Below are 13,566 nucleotides of genomic sequence, written 5' to 3' on the forward strand. Positions count from 1 at the left end.
AGATAGTAATATTGTCGGTATTTTTTAGGTGAAGAAATTGAGTCTTTTCCCAAAGTCACACAGCTAGTAAGTGATGGAACTAGGATTCAACACAGGAAGACTGGCTACAGAGTCTGTGCTTGCAAGCACTATGCTATATTTTGTGTGTGTGTGTGTGTGTGTGTGTATTACATTGATCTAGTTCCTGAAGCCCTTATCACTGCTCCAAGAAGTAATTTACTTCATTTTAATTTAAAGCAAAGATGAAAACAACATTATCCTGTCCAAACCATTCTTCCTCTTGCATGGGAGAGGGGTGCTTCCTAAAAGGAGTGAGACCAAGAGAGTTGCTTTGAGCCAAAAGCTGCCTTGCAGTTTAGCTGAGGCAGGATTCAGAAATGGCGTGAACAGTGCCTGCATTAGCCGATGGCATGGAGTGCTGAGTGCCAGCAGAGGAGATAAAATCAGACATATGTTTGGATATAAATGTTCCTCTCTCTCTTTTTTCTAATTTTAAGCCCCTGCTGCTTTGTTGCAGTGAAATGATGGAGCCCTTAATTATAGGCCCTGGCCCCCTGAGGTAGAAGCTTGGGGTAAGGCCCACTTAGCCCTCTCCCAGTCTCTAACCATTACTACAGAAGGAAGCCAGAGACCATGGACTCTGACCCTCTTCCCAGACAACAATAGGAATTGTCTTGCCAGGGACTCACTGCTGGTGGTTTCACCCAGCACCCAGCAAGTTGCTGGCCTCAATACATGTTAAATAGCCATGATAAAGCTAATGTCTCTAGGCCTTAGAAACTAGCCTATCTACCTTTACCTCCATTGATAATAGGATCCAGCTGAAGGGTGTTAAAAAGCCCTGGAGCACGTTATAGAAGTGGCAGCTACAGCATGGCACTTAAAGAGCTAGAGCTGGGGTAGATACGGTGGAGAAAAGGAGTGAAAGAGCCTCCCACTATTCTCATTGTTGAGCCAGGTAAGCAAAAACCGCTCCATTATGGGGGAACCTCTGTGGTCCAGTAGGTGTTTTAAGACCTCCTCTACACTGCAGAGTTTCCAAGGCTGGAAGGAGGCCAAGCCACCTTTTCTCACTGTAATACACCAAGTCTTATCTAGTTCACTCCTTCCCCTTTAGCTGTCACCCTCTGTGGGATCCTGCAGTTTCTGTCTGCCATTGGGCCTAAGAATCAGGAAACTGTTATGTACAGTCCTGATAATCTAACCCCTTAGCACCTGTGGAGCCCCTGTAGTCAGGCCTTAGAGGGCAGGAGAGCCAGTTCTAAAGAGATTGAACAGCTCTAAGAGGCATAAGAGAACACAGACATATCTTAGGAAGGGCCCGTTTTAACTGTGTTTTGCTAGTTAAGTATGTTCTTGATAGCCAATAGCAGAGAGAAAGCACATTGACTTAGGGGTCAAGAGACCTGGGCTTTTAGTCCCACCTCCTCCACTAGCAGTGTGACCTTGGATATGTCTTTTAATTTCTCTGGGGCTCAGTTTCTTTGACTGTAAAATGTGAAAGGATTAGACTAAATGATTTTTCATGGCTTTCAGTTCTATAATGAAAATTCTCTAACTGCATATCATCAGCAAGAGTCTTTACATCCAACATGTTGCTATAACTACCCCCCGACGAGCTACCAACCCGTGTTCCATTCCTAAGTAACAAACCTTGGCCAGGCCAAGGATGAGTCACAGCATTCACGGCTGCATTTTTGGTACGCACGGGATGCCTCTCTGAAAAGCTGTCCCAAGTGCCTGCTACAGAGGAGGATATACCATGATAGCAAAGGAAGGTTACTGCTGTAAAAGTTGAAACTGCACGGATCAAAGGGCAGGCCTGCTGGGGTAAGGAACTCTCCTGGCAGCTCTGAGGATACTTAAATCTAGGATCCATATTCTTAGTCTCCCCCAATTCCTTTGAGGATCCTTTGAAAAGTCCTTCTCCCACAGATTGGAGCTGAATATAGTCTTCCTTGGGACAAATGCATTTGTCCATAGGACTCTCTCCCAAGATTGTTTTAGGCTCATTTCTGTACCTCACCCCTCAGACTGTTAGCCACAGACCCTTAGTCATTGCAGAGTTACTGCATAATTCCCTGTCTGCTCAAATAGCTGTCAAAAAAAAAAAAAAAAAAAAAAGAAGGGTGTTAGGAAATTGGCTCCTCATCCTCTATTTCTGAAACAGCAACTTCCTCCGCAATTTCCTCTGAATGCATACCCAGGAAGCTGTTTTAAACAGCCTGAGTTGTGTCTTGTGGCACTAGGAAAGGGAGTAATTTCTTGCTTTTTCACCTGGTCCTAGCCAAGTCCCACCCTTTGCTCTCCTGCAGTTTTCTTTTTTATTGGGGGTATGGTGGTAAAGGAGAGGCAGGAGGAATGGATCTTTGGTGCCTAGAACTGTGAGTGGCAGTTTATAAGTGTGTGCCCATACATATGTGCTGGCACACTGATACCCAGAAATGATGTATATACCCAGGAGGATTAAGAATTGGCCCTTAGCCAACTGCTGCAAAGTGGAGCCTGCCTCTCTTTCCTTCCTCAGTTCCAAAGAGTTCACACCCACTCAGTCCCAATTCTCTGCATTAGTATAAATACTAGCACTAAAGAAGTGCAGGGTCCTGATTCATGCAGCCTCTCTGGACATTATTACTCGGTAAGCATCAGGAGACAGACACGTACCACGAAGACATGTTTGGATTATTTAGCACCCAGAGAACAGAAGCAACACTGCCTGTCGGAAATTTAAGCCAAACTACATTATTACAGACCTCTGAAATCCAGGTCCCCCAGGGTCCTCGGGTAGAGCTGGTGCTGCCTGACCAGCAGCTTCTGCTGAGGTGGCATTTAACTTTTGGCCAGGTCCCAGGAGCTGAGGCTGACCCATTTCCCCTGCTTTTCCAGGGCACAGGGAATTTGGTTATACCCCCAACAAAGCCAGGGACTAACACAGTTAGCTTGTGGAAGGTGCACTAGAATCGGGGTGCTTTTATTTAAGCTAAGGAAAGGTTATTAACAGCTTTAGCATTTTCCCATACTTGAAAATAATTTAACATTTGTCTTTCCCCCATCATACCTCTACCCTCCCCTCCCCGCTTTTTTATTAAATAGAAATGATTGGCTCATAAGAATCTATAGGTTCAGGGTCTTATTCAATTTAACCCTTTGGGGACATTGAATTAAAAATTCAACAATATTTATTAAAATACAAAAATACACTTTTCTCACATTACAATCAGTGTTCTTTTGTTGGCAATTCCCCACCCCACCCCCACCCATACCACCCCCTTTCAAATCTGAACCCCTTATTTCCTTTTAAAGCTAAAGTAATAACTGAAAGAAGTTACATCATTAAATGGACCAGAATAACAGAGATCTCTGCCTTCCCCACCCACGCCCACCCTTTCTCTTTCACCTTCTCCTGAGGTGGCCTGGGAGAGGGAAGCTTCCCCTCAGTGTGCTCCATTCAACAGGACCCCATGTGGAACTCCATGTGTGCATGCATGTCACTTGTAACTGTGGCTCTCAGGCTTTTTTGTGAACCATCCTGGTTGGGAAAGGCTTCATTACTTTACATGAGCCTGTACCCTTTTCGTCTCTCCTTTTTCTTTGCTACTCATGTTCTGCCCCCACCCCATCACCACAACCGGTTGACATCCACTGTAATAGTCCCTAATGAATCAGCATTTAGAAAAGTCACCAAATCACAAGCATGAGAAAAGCTTCCACTCCCAAGCTCCCCACTTCAGGCTTCTCTTCCCTCTCCACCTTAAAACAAACAAAATCTTTTTTAAAAATCATAAAATGCCATCATTGTCTACAATCATTTGTCAGATTCCAGGAACAACAGGTGGACATGGCACAATGCTAATTTATGGCCTCCTGTGAATACATTCTCTCTGCTTTACCCTCCCTTCCCACCCCCCTGCTGCCGCACCCCTTCAAGGGCCTCCTCCTCCTGGGAAACCCTGAATAGACACATGCCTTGCAGAGTGGGTTAAGCCCAACTGCAGGAATCTGGTGCAATGTGAAAGCATTAGGCTGAGAGCTACGCCAGCTCCCATCCTTCTCTGCTCCTTCCTAAGCATTCTGTCAGGCAAGGCACACGTGTGTCCCAGTGCACAGACCCCCAAGACTTGTGCACATGGACAAAGACTCAGCCCCTTTAAGGGTTCATTTGAATTTTGGTGGTTTTCCTGCTTAAAATACATGTATAGATCTATCTTCCCCTTAGCCTCTGAAGAAAAATATTATTGCCACTAACATTTTGGCACAGTACAAATTCATGGTGCTTTTTTTTGTATTTTTTAAATAAGATAATTCTGCAAAGACAGCTCTCGGCTTAAGAAAGATGTCTGTAGAAATTGGTATTCCTGTGTCCTATGAAGCATCTTCTAAAAAATGACAAGTTCAGTCTATCCCTCTTGCCCCCTCAGCAGCCCACATCCTACCTCTTTAGGGATGTTTGTTGTTTTAGTTTATTTTATCTCAGCAATTTCAACCTTATACCAGAAATCCCTTCTGGCAGCATAGCAATTTAACTTGTGGCTTGTACCCCACAACATTCCCAAGATTCCCCCCCACCCCCTTTAAATAGAACTTACAAGTTAGAAAATATTTTTGTTTTGACTTTTTGTTTTTAAATTTTAATATAATCTGTTTTAACCAGCCCATAGATTTAATATATAAGCATATACAAGAAAAAGTCTCTCCCCACTCTGTACAAAAGTTGCTGTCTTTGTGTGCATTCTATTGCATTTTATAAGTTTTTTGGGGGAGGGGAGTCATATTTGAGTTTCCTGTACCTTGTCCTTGGTATGGGTCTGAATTATATAAGGTTCAGAGATAGTGGTGACTGTGGGGTGCAGAGAGTTCCCCAGGCTGTTTTCTGTCCAGTGGGCCCCATGTGCTGGTTTGTAGGTGTTGTAGTTAATATGGTCATGAATTGTGGGCAGCACTACTGCCCCCTCACCTGATACACCGGACGGAGCTGCTGTTGCTGCTGCGGATGTTGCTGCTGGGATGTCTTCGTCCACCTGGATAATCTCAACAGTCCGGGCGGCTGTGACTGTACTCCGCTGCTGGTGCCGCTTACGAAGTTTATAGAAGACAATCAACATGGCGGCAGCTAGCAGAGTCACTGCCACAAAGCAGCCAATTATGATCTTGGTGGTCTTCATGACTTCATCCAGACTGGTCTGCATCTTGTCAGTGGTGTCTGTCGCGGGTACTGCCACCTGCTTGGGCACACGGGTGGTCTGAATGAGCACCGTGGTAGAGGTGGTATATGCCGGCTGGTAACCAGTGGACGTGGTAGGAACAGGCTTGTACTTTAGCGTTGTGTCCTCAGGCGAGATCTCCGTGGTCTCCACTGTTACTGTGGTGAAGAAGCTGTAGTTGGAGGTGTTGAGCTCGGCCGTGCTCACATTTAGGTAGGCCGAGGCGTTGGAGTTGCCTGCCACATTGGTCACCATGCATGTGTATACCCCAGTGTCTGAAAGCAGCACGTGGGAAAAGTTCAAGGTGCCGTCGTTGAGGACAGAGATCCGTGGGTGGCGGGAGGCGTGGCTGAGCACTGTCCCATTGGGCAGCAACCACTTCACGGAGGACATAGGGGGAGTCCGACACTTAAGTTCTGCCATCCGACCCTCAGAAATATTGAGGTCTCGAGGCGCATCCATGATGAAGGGGGCAGAGCACTGGAAAGAGGCCTGGTCCACCTCCACGAGGTAGCGGCCTCGCATGTGCATGGGAGCATGACAGCGGCCACAGCAGGTGGAATTGGTGGGTATATACTCTCGAAGCCACCAGGCTAGCCACAGAATGTCACAATCACAGTTCCAAGGATTGTGGTGTAGGTGCAACTCCACCAGGTACCTCAGCGGGGTAAAGAGGTCATGGGGCAAAGAAGAGAGGTTATTGTGGGCCAAGTTGAGTTCCACAAGTGAAGCCAGCCCGTCAAAAGCATTCCGCTCAATCAGGCTGACCTGTGAGTTCATGACCCAGAGCTTCTTGAGGGAGCTCAGGCCATGGAAGGAGCCAGGCCTGATCTCAGGGAAGTGGTTCCCTGACATCTCCAGCTCCTCCAGCCCCACCAGGGGGGTGAGATTGGGCATGTCTTTAATGTTGCACATGCCCAAGTTCAGGTATTTGAGGTTGAACAGCCCCTCAAAAGCTCCCTCAGAGATATACTCCAGCTTCTTGAGCTCCCCCAAGTCCAGGCGCATGAGGGAGGGCACCCGGTTGAAGGCATAAGAGGGGATGCTTTCGATGGGGTTGTTGCGAAGCCAGAGCTCCCGCAGCTTGGACAGGTATTCAAAGGCCCCGCTAGGGATGACTGTCAGCCAGTTGTCGAACAGCTCCAGGGTGTTGAGGCTGGCCAGGCCATTGAAGGCCCCCACCTCAATCTGCCGGATGGAGTTCCTGCCCAACTGCAGGACCTCCAGGTGGTGGAGGTGGCGGAAGGTGTCGGCCTGGATCATCTGGATGTTGTTCTCCATGAGGTTGAGGTACCGGGTGTTGGAGGGAATACCCTGCGGGACCTCGGAGAGGCCCCGGCGGGTGCACACCACCTTGCTGAACTGGTTACTGCACGAGCAGACAGAGGGGCAGTTCTGGGGCCCGGCTGAGGCGGCAGCAGCGATGGCTGCACACAGAATCCACACTTGCGCCGTGAGGTAGACGACCGGGAGCAGGATGGCATTCCAGGTGTGGTGGTGCACAGTTACCTGCCACAAGAGCTTCATGGTGTGGCACGTTCATAATTCACCATCGCCTGGGATTTTGGCTCGGAAAGGAGAACCAGCCCTACCCCGGCTTAAGTGAGCTAGGAGCTCCTCTTTCCATCTGGAGAAGGAGGTGGGGAGGGGGCGATTAGAGAGACGGAGCGGATCGGCCGAAAAAAATCCTGCTAAACTCGAGCGGCCCCTCGTCTCCCAACCCACCCTCAAGGCAAGCCCTCCGAAAGCTACGACTCTCCCACACTGCAACCGTCCCCACCCAGTTCGCCGTCACCTACCTCGGAAGGAAGGCAGGAAAACACTGGCGTGGTGTCCTTAAGCTTTCTCCACGGGAGCTGGGCACCTCGTTCCCATTCCGACTTCTTAGTTTTAATTAACAAAAGGGGGAAGTGGTGGGGGCGGGGAGGGCAGAGGGGAGGGGAGGGGAGGGAAGGGGTGGGGGAGACAAAATGGCTTCTAGTAAATCCGGAGCCTGAGCCGGCGAAGCCGCGGAGTTGAGGCGCGCCTGGGAGAGCGAAGGCCCGGCGGGCTATGCAGGTGCATGCCCCCCCCTCCGCCCGAGGAGCGGCGCCACCAGCGCTTCCCGGCTTTGTCCTTGGACCCTGGCACGGGCTCGCTCCAGCCGCGGGAGAAGGCGCTTCATCGCCAAAGTGCGCTCCGGCGGCCCCGGCCCGCTCCCCGGGCCGCCGCCGGAGGGGGTGCGGGGGCGCCCCGAAGCCGCCCAGGCCGCGCTCGCTCGATGCTGCGCTCCCTCTCCCCGCGTCGGCCGCTCCGGGCCGGCGGCAGCTGATTGCGGTCGTGAGCTCGCAGGGCGGCGAGAGTTAAGAGGTGTTCGCGGCGCCTTCGCCCTCCCCAGACACACACCCCCTTTCTCCTCGCCTCTTCTCGGAGGGTGGAAGAGACAAAAACCGGGCTCAGTTCTCCAGTCCGCCGGCTGCCGGCGCGCGGGGCGGCGATCCGTCAGGCGCCCGAGGGCCAGCGGCGTGGCGGCTGCGCCCGGACCCGGTCCGCCGGCCGGAGGAGCGCGAGGCGCCCGCGGTCGCGCCTGCACCACAGGCCCCTTCAGAGAGTCCGGGGGCGGGCGCGGGTCCGGCGGCGGCGGCCGCAGCCCCCGGCGGCGCGCAACCGCCCGTCGCCGCCCGCCGCTGCCCGGCCCCCGGCGCGCCGCCGGCTCCGGATTTGTGCGGACGGAGCGAGTTCGCGGCTTTGGCTCCCGGCGCCCTCAGTGGCCGCGCCGCCAGCGGACTGCTGCAGCGGCGTGAGCAGCGGGGGTCGCGGCTGCGGGAAACGCTCCAGAGCCCGGGAACATAGTCCCCGCTGGCTAGCGGCGACGGCGGCAACAGCGGGGCTCCTGTGCGCGGCGCCCACCGTCTCCTCCTCGCGCCGGGCTCGCAGTGTTGCAGGCGGCAGCCACGCAGACTGCTCTCTCATCCTTTTGTCCTTCAGTCAGAACGTGAATGTACTGCTGACGCATACTGTTCTGGGAGAAGATTAGCGTGATGCAGTGCTCTTATGTATTAGCGCTGCTCCCCCTCCGCCGGCTGCCTCGCGGGGTTAACGCCGGCGCCTTCCAGCGCCGCGCCGGCCGGCGCCGCGCAGCCCCGCGCCTCCGGCCGCCCGTCTTCCTCCTTCCTCCTTCCTTCCTCCTCTCTTCCTCTCTCCCCCTCCCCCCTCCCCCCTCCCCGGGCCGCTTCCTCCCCGCCCCCTCCAGACGAGCGGAGCGGGGCCAGGGCGAGCGGGCGAGCGAGCTGGAGTGAGCGTCAAGTGAGGGGCCGCGCGCAAGTCGCAGGCGTTCGCAGCTATTTTGGGCCGGTCGGAGGGAGCCGTTGGGTGGCCGCTGATAGGCTGAAGCGGCGCGGGGCTGCGGCGGGAGAGCCTTCACCGGCCCCCGCCCTCTGGCCCGCACCCAGCGTCCCCTGGCTGTGGAGAGCGGGGCTCAGGGGCCCGGCGGCCCGCGGCGGGGCCGCTGCAGTTGGCCTGCCTCCCGCCCGGCCCGCGTCATCTTCACCCCCGCCGACTGCTGACGGGGCGCCTCGCCGCGCCGCGGACTCGCTCTCGGAGTTCGAAACTGCGTGGTGGGGACTCGGGGGAGGGCGGTGGGGGCCACGAGGCGCCCCGGACCGAGAGCCCGGGCTTCGCTGCTGCACTGCCGCCGGCCCCTCCTTCGCTCTGCCTCACCCCTCGTGGGTTCTCACTGGGGCTTTAAATGAGAGTTCCCTTAATGAGGGTTACGGGGGCGGGAAACAGTGGCAGGAATGACCAAGTGCGACGAGCTGGGGAATGACAACCTGGGACAGCACAGAGGCCGGCAGGAAGGATTGAGGTGAACTCCCGGAGCCCACGACACAGCCCATTCATTCATTCATGGAGCTGCAGCCGCGGCTTCTCAGTCTTCGCTGGCCGGAGTCGCCCCTTGCTCGCCGCTGTGCCCAGAGAACTGGGGGAAGGGAGGCGGGCGGCTGAGCCCCCTGCCCTGTGAGCTCGCCAGCCCCTCCTTGGCTAGGACTCTCTGAAAAGAACTGCGTAGCAGCCAGGGGTAGCGATTGGGAGTGGGGGTGGAGTTCTTGCTCCTATTTCTGGTAGGAGACCCTGAGGCATTTGACAGACTAGTGTAGGAGAGCAGGACTAGGCCAGCTTTTTCCCACCCCCCTGAAAAAAGACTGCCCCTTTCTCTGCCGATTGTGAGTGGGGCAATCTGTAGCTGAGCCCTGGGAAGCCGGTCCAGTAGAATATAACATGGTTTAATATCCCTTCCCTTCAAGAGCTGCCTCCATACTCCTCATCCCCCACCCCACTCACCGTGTGATTTCTGGCAGGCTCGCTAGATAAACCCTCATCACCTGCACGTGGGCTGTTGCTTCAGAACGAGGAGATCCTAGATTTCTCAGCTTTCTGGTTTCTACCACACCCATTTCTTAATACTGTCTTCTGCCCAGTAACCTGAACCTCCTTAAATACGCCATGGAATACTTGAAGTCCTGGAAACGGTTCCTTTGTAAGCAAGTTGGAGTCCCCATTCTTTACCAAGACCTTTCTGTTATCGTTTGCTGTCAAATATAACCTTGATAGTTTCTATTTATTGAACCCTTACTCTGTCTGTATTCCACTGTTAATATTCCCAGCAACCCTATTATTCATTTTATATGGGTCAAACATGTTGCCTCGTGTCACTAGTAAGTGATAGTGGATTTGAGCCTCAGCATGTCTCAGATGTCAAAAACTTGGGTGTGGAAGTGATTCCCCAAAGTATTCTCCCAGTGGGATGAGAACTCAGGTTTCATTCATCCACTTCAATAGTCATTTACTGGCATGCTTATCTACTATGTGCCATCCACCATACCAAGAACTTATATCTGTTCTTGTTTACTCTTCATTTACCCAGTGAAAGTAATTGCCGCACTTGTCTCCATTTCATAGATGAGGGCACTTAGCTCAGGCAGGCAAATAACTTGCCCAAGGTCATACACTAGAAAATGACAGAGCCAACCTTTCCATCCAGCCTTCAAACCCTGAATCCGATGTTTTTATCACTAAGAAGAATGCCCACTGTGTCTACTCTGCATAGAGTAAATGGTGGAGGCAAGTGGAGGGGGGAGGAGGGAGACTGTAGGAAAGTTCAGTTAAGGATGTGTCAGAGAAGTAAGATGAAGGGTAGGAGATGGGCTGAGAAAATGAACTCTCATCAAGAAGAAGAATAAGGGAGACGTGGAGGTAAGTCAAACCCTGATGCTAGGGTTTAGTTCCATCTGGGCTCCTTAGCAGCCCTTTTTATGTCTTGACTGAAACCCCATCTGCATATCTTTAGTCTCAAGCAGGACATTACCATCTAGTAGACTCAAATGTGAACCTAGCCTGACAGGACTGTGGAGGACACTCAGACTTTCTGGTGAAAGGTTCTGCTCCTTTATAGCTGGCACCAACCTAGTAGAGTCGTCTGTTGCCTTAGGAGACCCTTGGCCAGGGTCTGGATGGCAGCGATTAAGTGTGACTATCCCTCCTTCCTCAGGCAACAGGGGCTGTGCCTGGGCTGGTCCCCTACTACTCTAGGCAAACTCAAACCCTGTCTGTTCAGCTCCAGGCTCCACAGATGAAAGCTGCTGCCCCGCACTGTAAAGGTAGATGAAAGTGGGGGCCTATTTGGGTCAGGCCAGTACTTAGTAATGAGGTTGTCTCACAGTAAATATTTGTGACTGCCATCCATGAAGGTGACTATGCCCAAGATCTGTCGAGCTCTACACCAGGCTGCTTTGCCCCTGTAAGCCAACTGGGCCAGGAAAGCACCACTGAACCTACTAACTGGACTACAGAGGAGGCTGTGGGGCCATCGTTGCACACAGCCCTTCTGAGCTGAAAGTGGGACTGCAGCCTCTCATTTTGGTAACCCAAGTACCATCTAGCCATGGCTTCTTGCTCCTCACAGCCCTGGCTTGGACTGCTGCTTGGATTTGGAATGGTGCCACCAAGGAATAAGAAGGGAAGAAGCCTACTTAAACCCTAAGAGAAAGAGACACTGGATTCAGATTGTTTTCACTCGCAGTTTCACACAGGGAGTCTCCCAGAGAGAGCTAAAAAAGCCAGCAGTGATTGGGCAAGGCCTTTGTCAGTAGCCTGGTATTGTAGAATGAGCCCTGTGCTAAGATTGGGATACCTGAGTTCTAGTCCCCTTTCTGCCACTGATTAGACATGTGACAAATCTTAAAATAGCTCTAAACATCAGTTTTTCCATTTATAAAATCAAGGAAATGGATTAGAAAGTTTCTTACCATTCTCTTAGTCCATGTTTCCTGCCCCATCTCAGATATGTAGTTCTGTGAAGAAGGTTGATCCTTTGGGATTGTAGCCAAGTCTTGGAAATGGGCCACAAAGTTAAGTGAGAATGCTTTCTTCATTTAATCCAGAGATGCACAGTGCCTTGCCTTGCCAAGCAGAGCAAATCGGACTGTGTTTTCCCAGCTACTAAAAAGACACACAGATCACAGAATGTTAAACTAAAATGGACCTTGGAGATTATCTGGATTTAATCTCTCACTTTACAGATGTCACTGATGAAGCTCAGAGAGGCACAGTGACTTACGTAAAGCTACATGACTAATTAGTATCAGATACTGTCCTATCTGACCTCAGTTCGTCAGTCAAAATGACAATGTATGGCTAATTGGCTTTTAAACCTGGGCCTTGAAGATATTTCCAAATACCTGTCTTCTGTGGGCTTGTATGCCGGTGCGACTATACTTTGCTGGATTGGGATAAAGAGGAGTCTTCAATAGCACCTGTCTGCACTTCCTAGTGACTTTGGGTCCCCAATAGAAAATGAGAGAAATGGCCATTAGAGGACCCAGGACTCTCCCACCCAGCCAGGATAATTGGGTTCCTAGTAAAGCCTAGGGCTAGACCACTCCCCAACCTGATATGCATCCCTGAGGCATTATCCTGAGCAGCCACTAGATGTCCATAATGCCTCATAGGGTGTTCCAGGAGTGAGTAGTCTTTGGCTGGGTATCATTTTGCCACCAAATAGGCTTTGGGGCCCCTTTTAAGGGTAGGTCCATCAGTGGTAGGAACAACCAGAGCAAAGACATAGAAGGAATTTGGGAAACTAGAAAGAAAAAAGTAGTATGGAAATTGCCCTCCACAAAGGGAAGGAAGGGTATCAATTGGTGAATGAGTAATAATAAAAAGTAGGAATGCTCTACATGGAAATAGTCACTGCCTTCTTTCCAAGGTAATGAACACGTGTGTGTGTGTGTGTGTCTGTCTGTCTGAGTTCCACCCACGTGTGCAAACACCCATCAAGGACAACTAGCCATGAATTTTCTGTTTAATAAGTAAAATCAGAATTGCAAAAGGAAGGTTATTTTTCTTGCCTGTGATCCCATAGTGAGGCTGGCTGTGCCATTACTACCCACAGTCATAAAGGGAATGGATTTTATTCCTGGAGCCTGATGATTCAAGGCAAGACAGCTGTTCTAGAGTTACCCACTCTTCTGAGTGTGCTTAGAATCTTTTCTCCCAAGGACTCAGCTCTTTAAGGAAGTCAGAAGGGAGTGGACAGTAAAGGATAAAAAAGCATTCTCCCTCCAGGTCCCATCAAGAGCAATTTTTTAAAACCTTGGCTAAGAAAAGACACACTGCGTAATACAAATGGTAAAGAGCTATAGAATGGAAAGGCCTTTCCCTCTCCTCTAAGAATGAGTTTCCAGGGCTTACAGTTTCTTTGTGGGCTGTCAGGTTCGCGTGATGGGGAAAACCTCCCAGCTAGCACTCTGCCTCCTCTTTTGGAGTAGTTTGCATGTGTTCTAGCCACAGTCACTTACATGCTCAAATTGAAAAGAGAGGTTCAGCCGGGAGCCTTGAAAATGCACTTCTGCAGGTACACTGGCCCGTTCCAGGCCCTTGTGACTTTTCCTCTTTAATTGCCTGTGTATAGCAGTAACAGTGGTTTTAATAGCAACATTTACTGCAGTGTTGGTAGGTACTTGGTACTGTGTTAAGTTACACAGATTTACTCCTCACAACAGCTCTGTGAGATGAGTACCATCAGATTTCCCCATTTTGCAGATGAATTTAAGAAGTGTTCTCGGGATCACAGAACTGATGAGTGACTAAATTTGTTTCTTGAGGCTGCCATAACAAATCACCACATAGTTGGTGATTTAAAGCAGAAATATATTCTCTCACAGTTCTGGAGGCTGAAAGTTCAAAATCTGGCAGGGCTGCACTCCCTCCAGAGGCCCTAGGGGAGAATCATTCCTTGCCTCTTGCCCCTGCCAGCTTCTGGTGGCTGTCAGCATTCCTTGATTTATAGCTGTATCACTTCATTCTCGGCCTCCATGGTCACACTACC

General features: G+C 51.1%; 2 protein-coding genes across 3 annotated transcripts in view; one reads left to right on the plus strand and one right to left on the minus strand.

The window, feature by feature from the left end:
* SND1 (staphylococcal nuclease and tudor domain containing 1) overlaps window positions 1-13,566 on the plus strand; it is a 437,130-nt gene that overhangs the window by 368,187 nt on the left and 55,377 nt on the right. The gene's annotated exons all lie outside the window — the stretch shown is intronic.
* Window positions 3,162-8,236, minus strand: LRRC4 (leucine rich repeat containing 4). 2 transcript variants are annotated; one of them, XM_025379160.1, is made up of 3 exons: window positions 8,091-8,236; window positions 7,001-7,084; window positions 3,162-6,828 (listed from the first exon to the last, which is right to left on the minus strand). In XM_025379160.1, exon 3 carries the CDS (start codon window positions 6,726-6,728, stop codon window positions 4,767-4,769), a length of 1,962 nt encoding a protein of 653 aa, XP_025234945.1. In that variant the 5' UTR covers window positions 6,729-6,828; window positions 7,001-7,084; window positions 8,091-8,236; the 3' UTR covers window positions 3,162-4,766. The 2 variants fall into 2 exon arrangements, with proteins under 2 accessions (XP_025234945.1, XP_025234946.1); XM_025379161.1 differs by lacking the exon at window positions 8,091-8,236 and adding an exon at window positions 7,587-7,700.

Source organism: Theropithecus gelada, chromosome 3 (genome assembly GCF_003255815.1).
Source record: "Theropithecus gelada isolate Dixy chromosome 3, Tgel_1.0, whole genome shotgun sequence".
Lineage (NCBI taxonomy): Eukaryota > Metazoa > Chordata > Mammalia > Primates > Cercopithecidae > Theropithecus > Theropithecus gelada.